General features: G+C 43.4%; 2 protein-coding genes across 11 annotated transcripts in view; one reads left to right on the forward strand and one right to left on the reverse strand.

Annotated features, from left to right (window-relative positions):
* Positions 1–12,475, forward strand: elp1 (elongator acetyltransferase complex subunit 1). 2 transcript variants are annotated; one of them, XM_028959858.1, is made up of 37 exons: positions 1–164; positions 1,006–1,155; positions 1,821–1,973; positions 2,494–2,575; positions 2,660–2,740; positions 2,878–2,963; positions 3,760–3,859; positions 4,123–4,213; positions 4,371–4,494; positions 4,615–4,708; positions 4,796–5,026; positions 5,361–5,531; positions 5,720–5,801; positions 5,896–6,048; positions 6,474–6,580; positions 6,679–6,782; positions 6,878–6,931; positions 7,010–7,115; positions 7,186–7,301; positions 7,411–7,484; positions 7,940–8,018; positions 8,093–8,172; positions 8,452–8,589; positions 8,736–8,821; positions 9,026–9,171; positions 9,259–9,382; positions 9,461–9,558; positions 9,659–9,860; positions 10,130–10,191; positions 10,274–10,336; positions 10,416–10,476; positions 10,578–10,691; positions 10,775–10,886; positions 11,205–11,332; positions 11,507–11,658; positions 12,027–12,105; positions 12,243–12,475. In XM_028959858.1, exons 2-37 carry the CDS (start codon positions 1,006–1,008, stop codon positions 12,308–12,310), a joined length of 3,951 nt encoding a protein of 1,316 aa, XP_028815691.1. In that variant the 5' UTR covers positions 1–164; the 3' UTR covers positions 12,311–12,475. The 2 variants fall into 2 exon arrangements, with proteins under 2 accessions (XP_028815691.1, XP_028815692.1); XM_028959859.1 differs by lacking the exon at positions 1–164 and adding an exon at positions 250–269.
* Positions 12,388–17,651, reverse strand: part of jakmip1 (janus kinase and microtubule interacting protein 1) — a 17,430-nt gene continuing 12,166 nt past the window's right edge. For 6 of the 9 annotated variants that reach the window (XM_028959863.1, XM_028959865.1, XM_028959860.1 and 3 more), the window contains exons 13-21: positions 17,069–17,167; positions 15,505–15,600; positions 14,827–14,880; positions 14,396–14,461; positions 13,899–13,967; positions 13,751–13,828; positions 13,355–13,567; positions 12,856–12,921; positions 12,388–12,732 (exon numbers count right to left, since the gene is read on the reverse strand). In XM_028959863.1, the coding sequence (XP_028815696.1) occupies positions 12,682–12,732; positions 12,856–12,921; positions 13,355–13,567; positions 13,751–13,828; positions 13,899–13,967; positions 14,396–14,461; positions 14,827–14,880; positions 15,505–15,600; positions 17,069–17,167 (792 nt within the window). In that variant the 3' untranslated portion in view covers positions 12,388–12,681. The remainder of the gene's footprint in view (positions 12,733–12,855; positions 12,922–13,354; positions 13,568–13,750; positions 13,829–13,898; positions 13,968–14,395; positions 14,462–14,826; positions 14,881–15,504; positions 15,601–17,068; positions 17,168–17,651) is intronic. The other 3 variants (XM_028959862.1, XM_028959866.1, XM_028959868.1) reach the window with 1 other exon arrangement.

Here is a 17,651-nt window from a genome sequence, read left to right on the forward strand (position 1 = left end):
GGTCAGCGGGAGGGCGGCGCTGACGGCGCGCGTGTTGTGTGCAGCTCTGGCGTGAGCTCATGGGCGCCAGACGTTGTTTTTCTTTTGGATTCTATATATATTTCTATACATATATATATATATATATATTTTTTTTTTTGCCCAGGTTGGAGGGATAATTTAAGGTACCGCTGAACGTGAATGCGACTGCGTGGCAGCTCTAACTTCCCCGTGAACTAGATGGCCGTTGTTGTTCACATACGATCGTTCTCCCGACGTGCTGCACCTGAGTATTCCACTCATTATTTACATTTTACATTTACAGCGTTTTACCAGACGCCCTTATGCAGGGCGACTTACAATCAGTAGTTACAGGGACAAGTCCCCCCTGGAGACACTTGAGAGTTAATTGTCTTGCTCAGGGACACGATGGTAGTAAACGGGATTTGAACCTGGGTCTTCTGGTTCATGGGCGAGTGAGTAGAATAATCCGGCAACGCTTTTTAAAAGTCAGCGTGTCTGATTCCTGCTGCTGAAATGTCCGGTGGATGTTAGTGGGAGCGTCAGCTGTAATAAGTGAGGCTGCCGACTTCTCCAGAAATCTTGGGAATGAAAGTTTGGGGTTCGAGGCGTTTTCACGCCACAGAACAGGGGAGGTTAGCGGAACTTTTTACATAAAAAAGCAAACGATGTTTTTAAACAGTAAGCAGAATGAAGAAACTACATTAGTTACAGCGTTTGAACAATATGTCCATAAAATAAAGGCAGAGAATTTCTTAAGTTCGATTGATGGTCATTTAAAATGCAGCAGGAGACCGATTTTAAGGTAGATTTCCGGCTGCTGTTTATGTTCTGTCAGGCCACGACCATGCTTCTAAAATGAAATCCGCCTTCTGTGTGGTGATGCCTTGTCCGTTCGCCCCCATCCACACCTCTCTCTGTCTTGTATAAATAACCTTAGTATTAAATTTAAGTGTCATATTGTCTGACCCTGCCTGAAATTGACCCTGACTCCTGTTGCTGTAGATGAGGAACCTAAAGTTGCTGAAGCATCTGCACTCCTCTGGGATACAGGGGCCGGGTTCCCCTCAGTGTTTCTCGGTCCGCACAGATTCCGGCACCGTACTCGCGTCCACCGAGTGCTGCGTCATCGAGTACGACCCAAGGACCGGACAGGTATGCCGCACAGGGATTCTATCAACCGCAGTGAAGTTCGCAACGAGTTCGACAGGAACTCTACTGGAACCTAGAAATCTCAGCTTTCTCAAAATTATGTATGTCTGTGGATTTACACACACACACACACACGTTGGTTTTTCAATTGCTACAGCCAATAAATAGTGAAAAAGAATCTTGGTGCGCTTTTGACAATGCAATGTTTCAAAATAAAAGCCTAACCCTGTTATGTAACTGTGAAAGTGCATGATGTACAGGCATTTACACATGTAGTTTGACCCCAAGCTGAAAGGCATGATATTAATGTAAATTAAATTATTCCATGCTTTTCCATTTGGAACTTTCATTTTGAATCGTTACATACCATCAAAAGCGCAACAAGTGCTTTAAATTGGAAGAGCGGATTATTTAGCATTTTCCCAATTTATCGGCTGCAGCTTTTGAAAAAACGTGTGTGTGTATAAGTTCACAGACATACGTGGCTTTGTGAAAGTGGAGAGTTCTAGGTTTTGGTTTAGTGAGTAAGAGGAAAAAAAGGTTTGTGAATATCGGTTGAATACAGAACTCACTGCTAACTTTACTGAGGTATTGTGAGGTGCAGGACCAGTTGCAGTGCTCCAGAGTGCTTGTATGATGAGCAGTGAGCCGAGTGTGATTCTTATCAGGTGGTGACTGAGGTACCACTCACAGCAGAAGGTTATCTTCCCGAGGATGGCAGCGGGCTTGTGGTGGGCATTCAGGACTTACCGGACCAGGAGTCCGCCTGCGTGGCCACTTCCAGCGGCGACGTCATTCTGTATAACTTCAACACACACCAGGTAAAATCTGATCATGCTCAAAGAAGTATATCCAGGGTTGCCAGGTGTGGACAGTTGGATGGTGTTAGATTCTCAATTTTTAAGCCTCTCTGAACTTCTCTCAACTTTCCCCACTCAATTGATTCAGTGGACGTGAAGGTTTTCAGCCAATCAGCAAGAAAACATTGCTGATAACATTGTAACATACTGGCCTGATGTTATCTGCAGTTGGTCTAGTAAGAGCCCATCTACAGTCGGTTTCTTGTGTGAGTTGGCAACCCCGTAAATTTACATTAACGGCATTATCAGACGCCCTTAATCAGATTGACTTACAATCAGTAGTTACAGGGACAGCCCCCCACAGTGTTGGGGGGCTGTCAGGGTTAAGTGTCTTGCTCAGGGACACAATGGTAGTAAGTGCGGTTTGAAACTGAATTTGTGGTCTTCTGCTTCATAGGCGAGTGTAATATATGTCTATCAAGGTGATCTGGCTGCGACGTTACAATAAAGAAAGAAATAATCTGTCTGTGCCCTGTGCTAGTTGGAGTGTGTGGGTAGTGTAGACAGTGGCCTCACCAGCATGAACTGGAGTCCTGATCAGGAGCTGGTCATTTTAACTACAGGTTAGTTTATTTTGTCCAATATCAGTACCTAAATATCTCTATGTCAGCAGCTCATGAACGACTTTGCTGCATCGTCTCTTCTAGGCCAGGACAGCATCATCATGATGACCAAAGACTTTGATCCAATCACCGAAGTTCAAATCCACCAAGATCACTTTGGGGAAGGTAATTGTGGTTTTGATGGTGTTGACGTTAACACTTCCATTAAAAATCTTGCCATATATACAGCATGATCCCGTCTGCGTTCAGTAAGCAGAGTGCGTCTGTCCCAGTGTGTTTATGGACATCTTTTGCTTCTGTAGGAAAATTTATCACAGTTGGTTGGGGGAAAAAGGAAACACAGTTCCATGGCTCAGAGGGTAAACAGGCAGCCCAGAAAAAGAATATTGTGAGTATTTGTGATGTGAGAGCACTATTATGCACTTGTTTTATGGCACGTTGTATTCTGGACCTTAAAGGTTCCATATCAAGAAATTTTCACTTTGTGAGATTATTTAACATTAATTCGAGTTCCTCTAGCCTGTCTATAGTCCTGCAGTGGCTAGAAATGACTATACGTGTAAAGAGCGTTTTGATCATTGTGCTTCACAGCTCAGATGGTCGGATCTGGAATTTTTTTTACTTATGTCGTCGTAAGGGAAAGGTTACCTCACGTTTTTCATGCTTTTTTCGCCTCCCCTAAAACATTATCTCCACCAACTGTCATGGCTTGTAAATGTGCAAAGCATTTCAGTTGGTCATGATTGGATGTAAAAATGAGCACACAAGTATATATTTATTTATTTTAGCTTTGCCTCACGAGACTCTGAAGATCCAGTGGGTTAATTTTATTTTCTCTGTAAAAAATGGCAACACGACCGTGTCCTGTCTGTGCCAATGTGGTTGGTGAATGGTGTTGATCATGTAATTTCAGCAAATGTCCCCTCACTTTCATTGGCCGATCTCTTCCTTGTTCCGCCTCTCTCCTCCTCATTAGCATTTAAAGCTACAGAGACCAAAACGGCGCATCCTGGTGAAATCTCATTGAGGGACTGGTTAAAAGTGACTGTAATTCTGCATCACGGCTGATGTAGTATTAGGGGACCACTAAGACCGATATAAGCAAAAAAAAAAATATATATATTAATGTCAGGGAGCCTTTAATTTCCCTTGCTGACTTTTCCTTCTCTGTCTGTCTCTCACAGGAAGTGCAGCCAGCGGTTGCATGGGATGACCGCAAACCTCGTGTCACGTGGCGGGGCGATGGGCAGCTGTTTGCTGTGAGTGCCATCTGCCCTATGAGCGGTATGGATCGAACACTCTCTCACACACACAGTTTACATACAACCACTCATGAGTGGTGCAAAGTCAGACGCAGAGACACAATAACCCATGTTGTGCACTGAGACAGTGTACAAATTAAACAGTTACATGCAGAGCCAAAACAGGATCACTGAATGAATTTTTTTTTCACTTTTATTATAACCCTGAAATACGATAACCCTGAAAACCCCATTCTTACGATTGACCTTCATAGTCGTCGCTGTGCTTTTTTTGTGTGTATTCAGGTGCAAGGAAGGTGCGTGTTTGGAACAGAGAGTGCGTGCTGCAGGCCACAAGTGAGGCTGTGAATGGACTTGAGCAGGCTCTCTGCTGGAAGTGAGACAACACACACACACACAATATCTATTGTGAGGGCACACATTCTAACACCAGTGAGAAGATACTCAACTGGTTAAAGATCAAACCCGGACATTGTTTACCAGAAAGTGAAAGTTTATTAAGTCGAAAGGGGACCTTGTCTTTTATTTCTCAGGCCATCTGGTAGCCTGATCGCCTCCACCCAGCGACATCTTAACAAGCACAGTGTTGTCTTCATGGAAAAAAATGGGCTCCTCCATGGAGATTTTACTCTCCCACTCGCCAAAGACCAGGCCAAGGTCTGTAATGCAGGTTCAGACATTTTTTTTGTGACAATGAGGAAAATTTGTACATGCTACAAGTGCAAATTGTAGTATGTGCTAATAGTGTGTTGTGTGTGTGTGTGTGTGTGTGTAAAGGTAAAAGATCTCTTATGGAACTCTGACTCCACTGTTCTGGCTGTTTGGCTGGAAGACCTGAATGCTGGAGAGGACGGCCTCATCAGCACACACAGTGAGCTAATAAACACACACACAAACCCTGAGCGCCACCCCCGCCAGCATCTACTGAATTCTTATTCATAGCTTCTTTTGCCTTCAGTCCAGCTGTGGAGCGTAGGAAACTACCACTGGTATCTGAAGCAGAGCATGTCGTTTGGCCGGGGGCCACAGGCGGCGCCTGCATGTGTGAGTTGGGACCCGGAGCGTCCCCTGCGACTGCACCTGCTCACCAGCGGCTGGACAAGCCACACCTACGACTGGTGTTTGACCACCGACCGCAGCCAGGGAGATGATCCCCATGACAACGCTAACGTAGCGGTGATCGATGGAGGTGCGGACCAGTCAGACGGGATGCCACCTGTTCTGCTCAACTTCATAATTGTGCAATTAACACAATTAAAATAACAAAATTGTTAGATTGCTATTGATGGTATTAAACGCATTAAACAAAGGGATCATTTACCCCCCCTCCCCCAATTTGATGGTGGGGATCAGTTTAAAACAGGCAGATGGGGCCTAGTGGGTAACCAAAAAGTTGCTAGTTCAAATCCCGAACCACCAAAGTGCCACTGAGGTTCCCTTGATCAAGGTACCGTCCCCACACAGCAAATGACTCTAACATCCGGTCCATTGAGTTTGAGTGTCTGATTGTCTGTCTCAAACAGACAAGGTTCTGGTCACCGCTTTCCGGCAGTGTGTTGTGCCTCCACCGATGTGCGCTTTTGAGTTGAAGCTGCCAGCTCCGGTCAACCTGGTTACCTTCTGCTCTGAGCCCGGCAGGACCAATGATTTGGCTGCACTGACTGCAGATGGACGTGTCTTCATCTACTTCCAAGGTGGGGGGTCACAAGAGGCAACAAATTTAGTAGTGTTCTTACAGACAAACATTCTGAATGGATTTTGCAAAGTAAACGTTCGACTGTCCAGAAAAAGAATGTTTAAGGAAAATATATTGCAGAAATATATTGCTTTTAGATTCTAAAGTTATTTGATTGACTCCATTGTTTTGCTTTGGTCTCTACAGACACAGAAGCGCAGAAGCGTACAACTGATGCAGCTGGTTTTAGAGTCATCACATGCGCTCCAGAACTGAAGCACACTTACCGGTACACCCACTTACGCGTGCTTTTGTTGACCCTGCTATACATAAGGAACAGTGTGGTGGTGTTAATGAAATTATGTGTGTGTTTGTTTGTGCAGCATTACGCAGGCCCACTCAGAGCCCCTTGCCCTGCGATTGGTGCTTTGGCTCAAAGACCAGACATTCCTGTGCGTGTGCAGTGACGAGAAGCCCGGTCATTCAGAGCTGCTCTTACTGAAGCCCTCAGAGTCTGACAGCATGCTGGAGATCAGGTAAAAGCCTGTTCACTAGTGACATAAACAGATAGAACCAATAAGGGATTGCTTGCTAGTTGTCTAATCTTGGAGAGGAGGAGCTAACTACCAACCCAATTCTTTTTGTTGGTATGTAATTATTTCTGACACCTAGGGGATGAATTTGAGAAGCAGTGGGCATCTAAATGTTCTCACTTGGATATCCTGTCAGTGTGGTGTTTGGAAAATCAGCATTTTGCCATATTTTAATACTCCATTTAAGGTCAGGTACAGCTGGAATGTCTTGCTGTGTGATGCTGACTTAATGGAAACGTCTGTTTCCGAAATATTGCCCAGTGAGAATGTACAGTGGCATGTTAATGGAAGATCGGTGTTGTGGAAATGGGCGTGTGTTGCCTGCAGCCTGCTAGAAACCACCTCACTGAGACTGCTTCTCTCTGCAGCACCCGAGTCTGTGTGGAGGGTCATGTGACCAGCATGTGCCGCAGCAGGCAGAGCAACCTGGTAGCACTTCAGCTGGAGGAGGGACAGATAAGGAGGGTTCTCTGGGGTTGGTTGATAGTCTCTCTCATTTTTTTTTGTCTGTCATCTATATATCTATCAGTCAGTTGTTTTAAATTATTATTATTTTTTATTTGAATTTCCCAGACTCACCAGAGCTGGCTGTAATACACTGGCTTGACAGTAGGGGCAGCAGTGTGAACTTCCCTCAGCCGTGTGTACATACAGCCCTGTGCTCCATTTCAGGAGAGGTAATGTGGCCACTTATGGTCTCATGCAGCACCCGTCACTCTCTGCCATCCACTCACATTTTCTGTCCCTACTCTACCATCCAATTTTTCACCAGGAGCATCTGCTGGGTCTAACTAAAAGGTCTCGTCTATATCTAGGTGACACCGAGGTGAGTGCTACTGCAGTTACTTTTAAAAATGTGAAATAAGGCATCTCAGGTCTAATTTAGCATTTTCTCCATTTGTAGCTGGCCTCTAATGTGTCATCTTTTGTGGTTTATGATGACTTCCTGCTGCTCACTACGCACTCGCACACGTGCAGGTGTCTGCGTCTGAGCACACTGTCCATCAAAGGTGAGTGTGCATTGGTTTGTGGTCGAAGGGCTGAGTGTGACCTCCTCACGCTGTCATCCTTCATTCACAGGGCTGGTGGCAGCACTAAGTTCGGATGGGGGTCAGAACGACGAGACTGTACGCAGGGTGGAGAGGGGCTCCCGCATCGTTACCGTGGTTCCCCACGACACTCGCCTCATTCTGCAGGTCAGACCCTGTCTCCCTGTTGCTATGTTGTGCATGTTCTAATTATACTCTGACGCTGTTGTGCTGATATTGCATGTTTATATTGTGTGTGTGCTTTTGTGTTATTCAGATGCCTCGTGGAAATCTAGAGACCATCAGTCACAGGGCCCTTGTGCTTGCACAACTACGAAAGTGGCTTGACGGGTAGAAAAGTACACACACAGCGCTCTCTCTCACACTCATACTCACTCTACACACAATACTGGGGCAGTGGTGGCCTAGTGGTTAAGGAAGCGGCCCCGTAATCATAAGGTTGCCGGTCCACCCGATCCACCATGGTGCCACTGAGCAAAGCACCGTCCCCACACACTGCTCCCCGGGCGCCTATCATGGCTGCCCACTGCTCACCAAGGGTGATGGTTAAAAGCAGAGGACACATTTCGTTGTGTCATCGTGTGCTGTGCTGCAGTGTCTCACAAAGACAATCACTTCACTTTCACTACAGGCACCATATTTGTCTTGAAAATAGTTCAAGTTATGTGAGGTTATTTAGTCTCCACTAACATATAAATGCAGAAACACACACACCAGGATTCCTGTATCTCTTACGCTAATTGCTGACATTAATTCCAGTAAGATGCTGCTTTTCTCATCCCCAGGCTGAGATTCAAGGAAGCATTTGAGTGCATGAGGAAACTCCGGATCAATCTCAATCTCATCTATGACCACAACCCTAAAGTGAGTGTGTGTGTGTGTGTGTTTGTGTGTGTGTGTACGCTTACATCTGCTGATTCTTTGCTTTGTCTTATTAGCTTTTTCTGGAGAACGTGGAGGTTTTTCTGCAGCAGGTCAATTCCATCAATCACATCAACCTGTTCCTCACAGAGCTTAAGTGAGTCTTGAGTTGGCACATCACCCATGTTTCACTTTCCTTAGATGCAGGATTGTAGAAGCCTAGCGGCTAACACACTTGCCTGTATGAACCAGACAATTACAAAATCACAGGTTTAAACCCCACTTGCTACCATTGTGTCCCTGAGCAAGACACTTAACCCTGAGTGTCTCTTGGGGGGGACTGTCCCTGTTAATACTGATTGTAAGTCGATCTGGATAAATTTGAGAGGTGTTTGGACTGTAATATGAATATGTTGTGATTATTTGTTAATTTCAGAGAAGATGACACCACGCAGACAATGTACCCCTGTACATCAAAGCCAGCCTCTCACTCTGGCCCTGGTGTTTCTGGGAAAAAAGTGGATATTGTGTGCAATGCATTGCGCACAACCATGGAGATCCTGGATGCACAGAAGTACGTTTCACGCAAGTCAACTGCGACTTCATATATTAGCATTTTATTTAAAATGTATTTATTTGGCTGAATAACACATATACTGTGATTTATAATTACATGTTATATATCACTATGCAAAAGCTAATGTCATATACCCTTTGTAGGTACTGCTTATGTATTCTTACAGCCCATGTGAAGAAAACTGTCCCAGAACTGGAGATAGCCCTGCAAAAGGTCCACGATCTGAGAGGTAAGAAAGACCTAGACCTAGCATTCATATTTTTATAAATTAGTCACGGGTCTATCATTAATTATATAGATATTATTAGACAAGTGACATTTCTTTGTAACATCGAGATCAGAGGAATTCCCATTCAGACATTTCAATAACTGAAGTCCATACATCCTTTGGAAAAAAAATATTATAAAAGTAGATAATTCTGTGTCCCACCAGTAAACCCTCCAAGTTCAGCTGGTGTCAGTGCAGAAGAGGCACTGAAGTATTTGGTGTTCCTGGTGAACGTTAATGAGCTTTATGAACACTCTTTGGGCACCTACGACTTTGACCTTGTGCTCATGGTGGCTGAAAAATCGCAGAAGGTGAGTTTGCCTCATAATTCCAGTTGATGCTCTTTAGTTGTTGATGTTCTTATTCTCACTTTTTAAAAAAAATTGTATCCTCTCCAGGACCCAAAGGAATACTTGCCCTTTCTAAATATGCTGAAGGCCCTGGAGACAAACTACCAGCGCTACACTATCGACAAATACCTCAAGAGGTACAAGAAGGCCCTGCATCACCTGAGCAAGTGTGGTGAGTGAATATACACCATCAAAAATTAAAACATGCCTGTCTGTGTTTAAACTTTGTTTTCCCGGTTCTCCTTTACAGGGGAGGAGCACTTCACAGAGGTGCTGAACCTGGTGAGGGACCAGCGCTTGTTCAGCGAGGCTTTGGATCTCTACCCATCAGACAGCTCCCAGTACAAGGTCTGTGAACAGTTCTGATTTTATTTGGTTCATGAAGTTTGGTTTATTATATAAATCAGTGCTTCCCTTTTGTAATTATTCTCTGTATATCTTGCTGAAGCTTCTGAGTGTGGCATATGCGGAGCACCTGGTGGAACAATCACAGCCTGAACAGGCGGGACTGTTGCTATGGCGATGTGGAGAGCTGCCTCGTGCCCTGCAGGCCTTTGTGGGCGGGGCCAGCTGGAGATATGCGCTCTCGGTGGCAACGCAGATTCCCGTTCCCCCAGATCAGCTGGCTTTGCTCGCCAGGGACCTTGCAGGTGCTGACCACACCCACACTTCCCAGTGTTCCAGGGAGGAGTTTACAGTCTGGTTCTGTAGATAAAGTATCACATGTGATACACAGCAGCTCAGTACACGGTGCACCCAGTGAAATTTGTCCTCTGCATTTAACCCATCACCCTGAGTGAGCAGTGGGCAACCATAACAGTTGTTCTGGCAGTGAACAACATCGTGCATGAAAAATGTGTAACAGTGCCTACCTTTAAATTTGTGTATTTTGAGTTTTTTTTATTATTATTATTATTAGATAAGCTTATTGAGCAGAGGAGACACACAGAAGCCTCTGTCTTGTTGGAACAGTACGGAAAGGTAGGACACTGTTCTGCACTGTATCAAGAACTGCATTTGTTTGCATGTGTCCAGTTCAGGTCCCGCTCTGTTTGTCCCACAGGACTGCGAGGAGGCCATCTCTACTCTCATCACAGGAGCCGCCTGGGATGAAGCGCTCAGACTGGTTAGCCCGACATCATCCTCTTCCACTCCTCTACTGTCTCATCTGCAGCATCTCATTTATTTTTCACCCTTTCAAACAGGTGTATCTGTATAACAGGCAGGACATCATTGAGACCAACCTGAAGCCTGCGCTGCTGGAAGGTAATTTACAAGCTCAGTGCCTGTGGAATGTGGATCGTCTTTCATCTTTTCTCTTCTTAAAGGGTAACTTTTGAGGTTTTCTTTGTGCGTCTTGTATTCAGCCCACAGCACCCAGACCTCGTTTCTGGAAGCTCAGAAGGCTTTGTTCTCCCGCCACCAGGTGCGACTGGCAGTTGTTCGTGAGCTGAAGGAAAAAGCCAGACTAGAGATGCTGGGTACTTTGGTGCTGTTTTATTATTCATTTAAAAAAATTTTAATAGCTTGTTTAAGTTTTTTCATGTTGTCTTTTTCTGTGTAGATGAAGATGGGCCTGACTGCGGGGATGCAGAGTTGTATTCCGAGGCCAGCAGTGCTCTGACCGGCAGCAGGCTGGGCTCCAGATACTCCCACAGCAACTCACGTATTTCCTCGTAAGTCACATGGTGGCCGAAATGAAAATCAGCAGAAAATAATGGAATACACACTAATGGTTTATCAAAAAAGAATTCATTTGTAAGTTTGTTTTTACCCCTTAAAACACAAAAAATAGTGTTTACACACATATGGAGAGGGTTGTAAGATTCTGACCAGTGTGAACAGCAACAGCTCTGATGGTCAGGGTTAGCCTGGCCGTGGGAGGACTGACTGGCTGTGGGTCAGCAGATTTGGCTACTCTATATTGTAATAGCATATGCAGCTTTTGAATTAGAGGAGATCAATTACTGCCTAACAACGTTTTGTGCTCCTAGGCGCTCGTCCAAAAACCGACGAAAGGCGGAGGGGAAGAAACTGAGTCTGAAGGAGGGCAGTCCATTCGAGGACGTGGCGTTACTGCACGCACTTTCACAGATCATACAGATCTCAGACAAGATGAGGGGTCAGTTTCACACGTACACATACAGATCCTACCGCACACAGGGGATGCCGTGCTTCAGTGGTGTCTGTGTTGAGAGGTGTACTTACTGTGCTTTACATGATTGCTGTAGTGTGTGTGTGTGTGTGTATGTGTGTGTATTTCTGATTGAGGTGTATCGGGCTTGTGTCCCAACAGAGGAGGTCCACAGCCTGCTGGAGGCCCTGGTGCTCTTTCACTACGATGCCCAGGCTGGAGCCCTGCAGAGGGAGTACAGTGAGCTGCTGCAGCTCATGGAGACTTCAGTTCCACTCATTTGGCACGAGGGGCTACAGCAGGGCCACACACCAGTGAGTGGGGGTGGAGAAAGGGGAAAAAAAGAAAGCCAAACTTAACAATAAAATGTAACAATAACACTAAACTCTGTCCTCATTCACTGGCACATATTGTTAATATTTCCATGTATGGCATTTATCAAACGCTCTTACAATCAGTAATTACAGGGACAGTCCCCCTGGTGATACTCAGGGTTTTGTTCAGAGACACAATGCTAGTAAGTGGGGTTTGAACCTGTGACTTTCAGGCTACAAACATCCCCTAGGTGGTATTAGCAAGTAATAAGTTCACAAATCTGAACAGATATCTGTAATGAGTGTCGAACCTCTCAGCAAGCAATGGAGCGAGCGGTAATGTGTCTTTATTGCATTGTACCCTGCAGATCACAGGTCCCAACTCTACAGCCAACAGCATCACAGCCTCATTTCAGCAACAGCGAGGGTCTTCAGCACCACAGCAAGGTTTGCGCCCTTCTTACCTGGGCATTGCCCACTACCATATTATTACTCACCCCACTAATGACGTGCAGAAATATTGTCCATATTAATTCTTTTGTGTAGAATATTCTGGGTTCATTTATCATCTGTTTTAATTTCAGATGCAGAATTCTTCACTCCTCCCAAAATGAGAAGCGCAGTAAAGTGGAAACTCTGGGTTCTCAAGTAGAATGTTCCCTGTCCTCTTTTCTGAATGTAAGATTAGTTCTATTTCAGCAGTTGCTGATGAATTAATAAAAACCACCATGAAGAAAATACAATTTATTTTTATTTGAAACTAAATAGGACAAGTGTTGTGTAAACAATATAAACCAATAAAAAGGACAGAATTACATTCGGTTACAGTTCAGAACGTTGCATTGCCATCGTGATGAGGTTTCAAAACTGAGGGAGCCCTGGTGCTGAGCCAAAACGCAAGAACCAGCTCAATGCAGGAGAAACGTCGGGGGGTCACCGACGCTCGGCAGATTTTGGGATGTGGGTGGTCAGTGTGTTTTGTGAGACCCAGAAGAAGTTTTGTGGCTGTGGGTTTCTGTGTTTTTAAGGCCAGAGGATGAAAGCTAGAGAGAAAACCAAAAAGAGGAACAACAACTGCAAATAAAGAAGGAAAATAAGGGATGGGAAGGTAGAAAAGGGAAAAGAAGAAATGGTTACCATCCTTGAGGCATTTCAGACCAATTTGAGTTCAATTTAACATCTTACTGAAATATGTACCTTTTCCTCTATTTCCTTGATTTGTTGTCTCTGAATATCAATCTTGTCCTCCAGCTCTCTGATTCTCTGTAAAAGTAAAACAGATTCGAAATGAAACATCTCATAAATTCAGTAGGTGGGTTTTGAAGCCCGATGTGTTTTGTCTTATAACAGACTTTGTATTTAAGGTTTTCCATTCATTTTTTCATCACACTGTCTGATTAACTTCATTTTAGTTGTGAATTTGGACAAATATAACAACAGCAATTTAAAAAAAAAAAAGTCAAAGAAAGGGGGCATAGGTGGCCTACGCGGGTAAGGAAGTGGAATCATAATTGACATGCTTTGTGCCAGTTTTCACAATTACAATCACTTTCATAATGCATCCCAGCCCATCTGCCCACATAGGCCCAGCCCCTTTCTACTTTTTAACCAATGTGGAGTCCCAACTGTTCTGTTTTTGTGAAGACATTTGGTCCTCACAAGCATCACACACACACACACACACACACACACTGGCCTGCTGAGCGCTGTGTAACAGCTCCATGCGCTGCTGCAGAATGAGACTGTCGGCCTGGCGACTCTGCCGGAGGATCTGCCGCCGCACTGACTCCATCGCCTCCTCCAGCTCCGCCCGCTGCCTGTCGTTCAGCGTCTCGCCCTGTCGACTGTCAGGGTTCTGCTGTAGCACCGCGTACAGTGTGGCCTCGAGCTCCTGAACCCTCTGGATACGCTCATGCACGCAAACACGCACGCAACAGAGAAAAAAAACACATTTGTCCTGTTGCAATTTTTGCTTGGATGTGTGTGTTTGGTGAAGGGGTTCTCATCACATTTCTGAAGGACTTCAGAATGCTTTCATGCCAACCCCACTTCCTTGAAACTCAAATGGATGTTGCAGGTCACAAGTTCTCACCAGGTGGGCGTGGTCCAGCGCCTGTTTCCTGTAGTCCAGCTCCTCCTCCAGGAACCCTTTCTGCTTACTGAAAAGCTCCTGGGGAAAAAAACATTCAAAATGTGACATTACTGTGACCCGCAGAACAGACTGACTGGACTCTCATCACCTTCTCATTCTCCAGGTCCATCATCTTCTGGGTCAGAGCCGCCTCTGTGCTGTCGATCTGTTTAAGCCACTGATGAGCAGTACAGAGAGAAAGAAGTTAGATGCATCCTCAGGATTTCGTTGTGAACATTAGGTTACACATGCGATCACAAAGTCCCAGGTTCAAATCCCACTTACTACCATTGTGTCCCTGAGCAAGACACATTTACATTTATGCCATTTATCAGACGCCCTTATCCAGAGCGACTTACAATCAGTAGTTACAGGGACAGTCCCCTCCTGGAGCAACTTAGGGTTAAGTGTCTTGCTTAGACACAATGGTAGTAAGTGGGATTTGAACCTGGGTCTTCTGGTTCATAGGCGAGTGTGTTACCCACTAGGCTACTACTACACTGAGTGTCTCCAGGGGGACTGACCCTGTAACTGCTATGTGTAAGTTGCTGTGGGCATCTGATAAATGCCATAAATGTTGATAATATGTTGTTAGTAGTAGTGTACCTTCTCACACATCGAGAGAACATTGCACGCCTGGATCACAGTGACCTGCTCCTCATTACGCAGGTTCTGAAAATAAAAAGGAGAATGGAATAGACCATTCAAAAAAGCAAGGAAGAATGGAAAAAAATTCTGAATGACCCACTGTTGCCACGGTTATAAAGAGTAAACAATGATCCCAGAATACTGTTTAATACTGAGGTGGAAATGACAGTCATCCCAAGGGAAGTTCCCTTTATAAAAAAACAAACATAATATTTCAACTTAATTTAATTAAATCCCATTTTCTCATCTGTATTTGAGCTCCAGACTATCTAACTGTTATTAGTTTTATATTAGTTCAAGTGTGACAAAAAAAAAAAACATTTCATCCAGGGACAGAAAGTAAAAAAGTTAATAGATAACAGATAGTAAAGAAGCGCTGGTCCACTGACCCCATTGTCTCCAAGAATATCCAGTTTCTTCACCAGCTCAGGGATGATGACATCCTACATATTGAATACACAGAATAGATTTATTTATGTTTATATTATATATATACAGTACAGGCCAAAAGTTTGGACACACCTTCTCATTTAATGTGTTTTCTTTATTTTATGACCATTTACATCTGGGAATTGCTTCAAGACTGTTCATTTCAGGTGACGACCTCTTGAAGCTCACCGAGAGAATGCCAAGAGTGTGCAAAGCAGTAATCAGAGCAAAGAAACTAGAATATAAAACATGTTTTCAGTTATTTCAGCTTTTTTTGTTAAGTACATAACTCCACATGTGTTCATTCATAGTTTTGTTGCCTTCAGTGAGAATCTACCAACGTAAATGGCCATGAAAATAAAGAAAACACATTGAATGAGAAGGTGTGTCCAAACTTTTGGCCTGTACTGTATTTGTTTGTAATATATGTTTGTATTTTGATTAACATTCACCAGCAGAGGCAATGGCCACTGTACACTATGTTTCCTGTTGGTGTTTCAGTCTTCTCAAGACTAAATCATCACAAATCGCGAATGATTTCATGTTATCTTATTGCCACAAAACAAAGGGTTCAACATGTGGTTATATCAGATCCTTTTACACAACAGTGTGTCTCTGTTTGTGTATGGTTTTGTTACCTGAACCCCCTCCTGGTGGCAGTGTAATTGAAGGCTGCTGGTTTTTTCAGTGGCAGAAATTTGCAGGTTGAAAGCTGGAGAGCGCCGCTCCCTTTCCTATTGGTCAGAACACAGTTATGGCCACACCCTACCCTCTCCCACCCATTTATTAACAATTTGCTGAAAGCACAGGTAGATAATTACATGAAGTGTGTGAGAGACTGCTGTGTTGTAAAGAAATTGTGGGACATAACAAAGTAAAAAGAAATGTAACAGTATATCAATATATCACTTACATTATCATTACACTGGCCTCCAGTATCAATATTTGATGTTTAACTACAGAAAGGAAGCCATTTTCAACAGTGATGTCAAAATGTTTTCTCCATTGTAACAGTAGTGTAGTGTATAAAATTCTACTTTAAATTCTGTCTGCTTTCACACAATATACTGCATGTAGTTCCTGCCATATTCGTGACATAATTTATTCACCAGTTTGTGTGTGTATGTGTGTGTGTGTGTGTGTGTGTGTGACTGAATGATACAGTGGGTGAGATGACAACAACTGGATGTAAGTGACTGCTAATGCATTATCATATAATATAATATGGTAGTCAAATAAAAATGTGCAGCTGTGCACACAGATACCAACAGAAATGTGTAAAAACACATTTCACACTCTAGACACACAACAAAAAGTTTTCAGACAGACTGAACAGATGACACACATGCAGAGGAAGAATGCTTTGTACTTTATAAGTATATATGCCATTTTCAAGATGAATTATTGTTAAGCTCATTTAAGTTCGACATCCTTTTAAATGAAACGCTAGCATTTGTATTTATTGTAAAATTGCGGGTGCCGTCCTGCTGCCCATGTGACTATTTACAAACCTGCAACATGCAGGAATACAGGTTGCATATATGTAATGTACAAAATGCACATTTGTCACACACACAAGCATGCACATGCGTCGCCACACATAAACATTACATACATATATAGACAGTCACATGCTCAAACAAAATTCTTAAAATGAAAATTTTATTCCATTCAAAACACAAAGTCAACTTAGTAAACTTACAGAAAATGTACACTTCTTATATATATATAAAAAAAAAAACATTAAGAATGATTGTGGGGGGATGGGGGGGGGGATGAAACATGGATGCAAAAATAAAAGAACATGCTGTATGTCACACAAAATTCAATAGAAATGTGTGAGAGGATGTATGTCTGGAACCTGTATACTTCAGTGTTGAATGATATTTAACAAAATTCATTTAGCCTTTTTTTGAAGATCTGAAATTATGAACAGGACCTAATAATATTAGCCAGATTTTATAAATAAGAAAAACATCTGTATTATTACAGTGTGTGCAATGAACAATTGTTCCTTTTTAGGGTGTAAATGTGTACAATATCGTTCCCAGCCAGTTTACACATGTTTTCGGTGGTGATCTGATGAATGTGTGCGTTGTACAGTCTGTGTCTGCTTCACTGGATGTATGCAGGGCGTTTGGACTGCAGCTGAGCCTCGCCCTCTGTAGGTGGCAGTCGTGGTAACAGGAAGGAATCTCTTACTTCCAGTTCCAGAACTCGGAATTCCAGCAGTTCATTCTGGTCCTTGGAATCCTGAACCTCGGCGTGCAGCCTCAACTCATTCTGCTTCAGTATCACGATCTAGGGAGGGATGTGACGTGTTATTTCCCACATTATGCCGCTTTCAAAATTTCACTTAGTTACCAAAAAAACCTCATACTGAATGATACTGACCCTGCATTACACATGTAATAACATGTAATAGTAACATTTGTTATATAGTATCTTGACACACCTAGCCTGCAACAACCAGCTAGATATTATAGTACAACTACAGTACAACTAGCAAATCAATACAGAGCACACATTGCTGATATTAACTGAAATCTGATGTTGGTGATATTCCAGAGAGGTTTGTGCAATGATGTTACTGAACCACCAGGCATATTCTGAGGTTAGAATAAAAAAAAATGTGCTAGATGAGACAAATGAACTTTATTTATGGCTTATTGTGGCTAGGAGTATGATTAAACTGTAATTACCTGTGTATTATAAGCATATACATCAGCCAGGTATAATGGAGTATTTTCTCTGATCTGACTATGACAGAGATCAAGAAACCTAC

The sequence above is a fragment of the Denticeps clupeoides genome, chromosome 18 (assembly GCF_900700375.1).
Source record: "Denticeps clupeoides chromosome 18, fDenClu1.1, whole genome shotgun sequence".
Classification (NCBI taxonomy): domain Eukaryota; kingdom Metazoa; phylum Chordata; class Actinopteri; order Clupeiformes; family Denticipitidae; genus Denticeps; species Denticeps clupeoides.

What these genes read in the sequence shown, in the direction of transcription:
- elp1 (XM_028959858.1), top strand. Translation starts at nt 1,006, where the DNA reads ATGAGGAACCTAAAGTTGCTGAAGCATCTGCACTCCTCTGGGATACAG. An exon ending in CCAAGATCACTTTGGGGAAG is followed by an intron (nt 2,741 to 2,877) that starts GTAATTGTGGTT and finishes TTGCTTCTGTAG; the next exon opens with GAAAATTTATCACAGTTGGT. An exon ending in CTACGAAAGTGGCTTGACGG is followed by an intron (nt 7,485 to 7,939) that starts GTAGAAAAGTAC and finishes TCTCATCCCCAG; the next exon opens with GCTGAGATTCAAGGAAGCAT.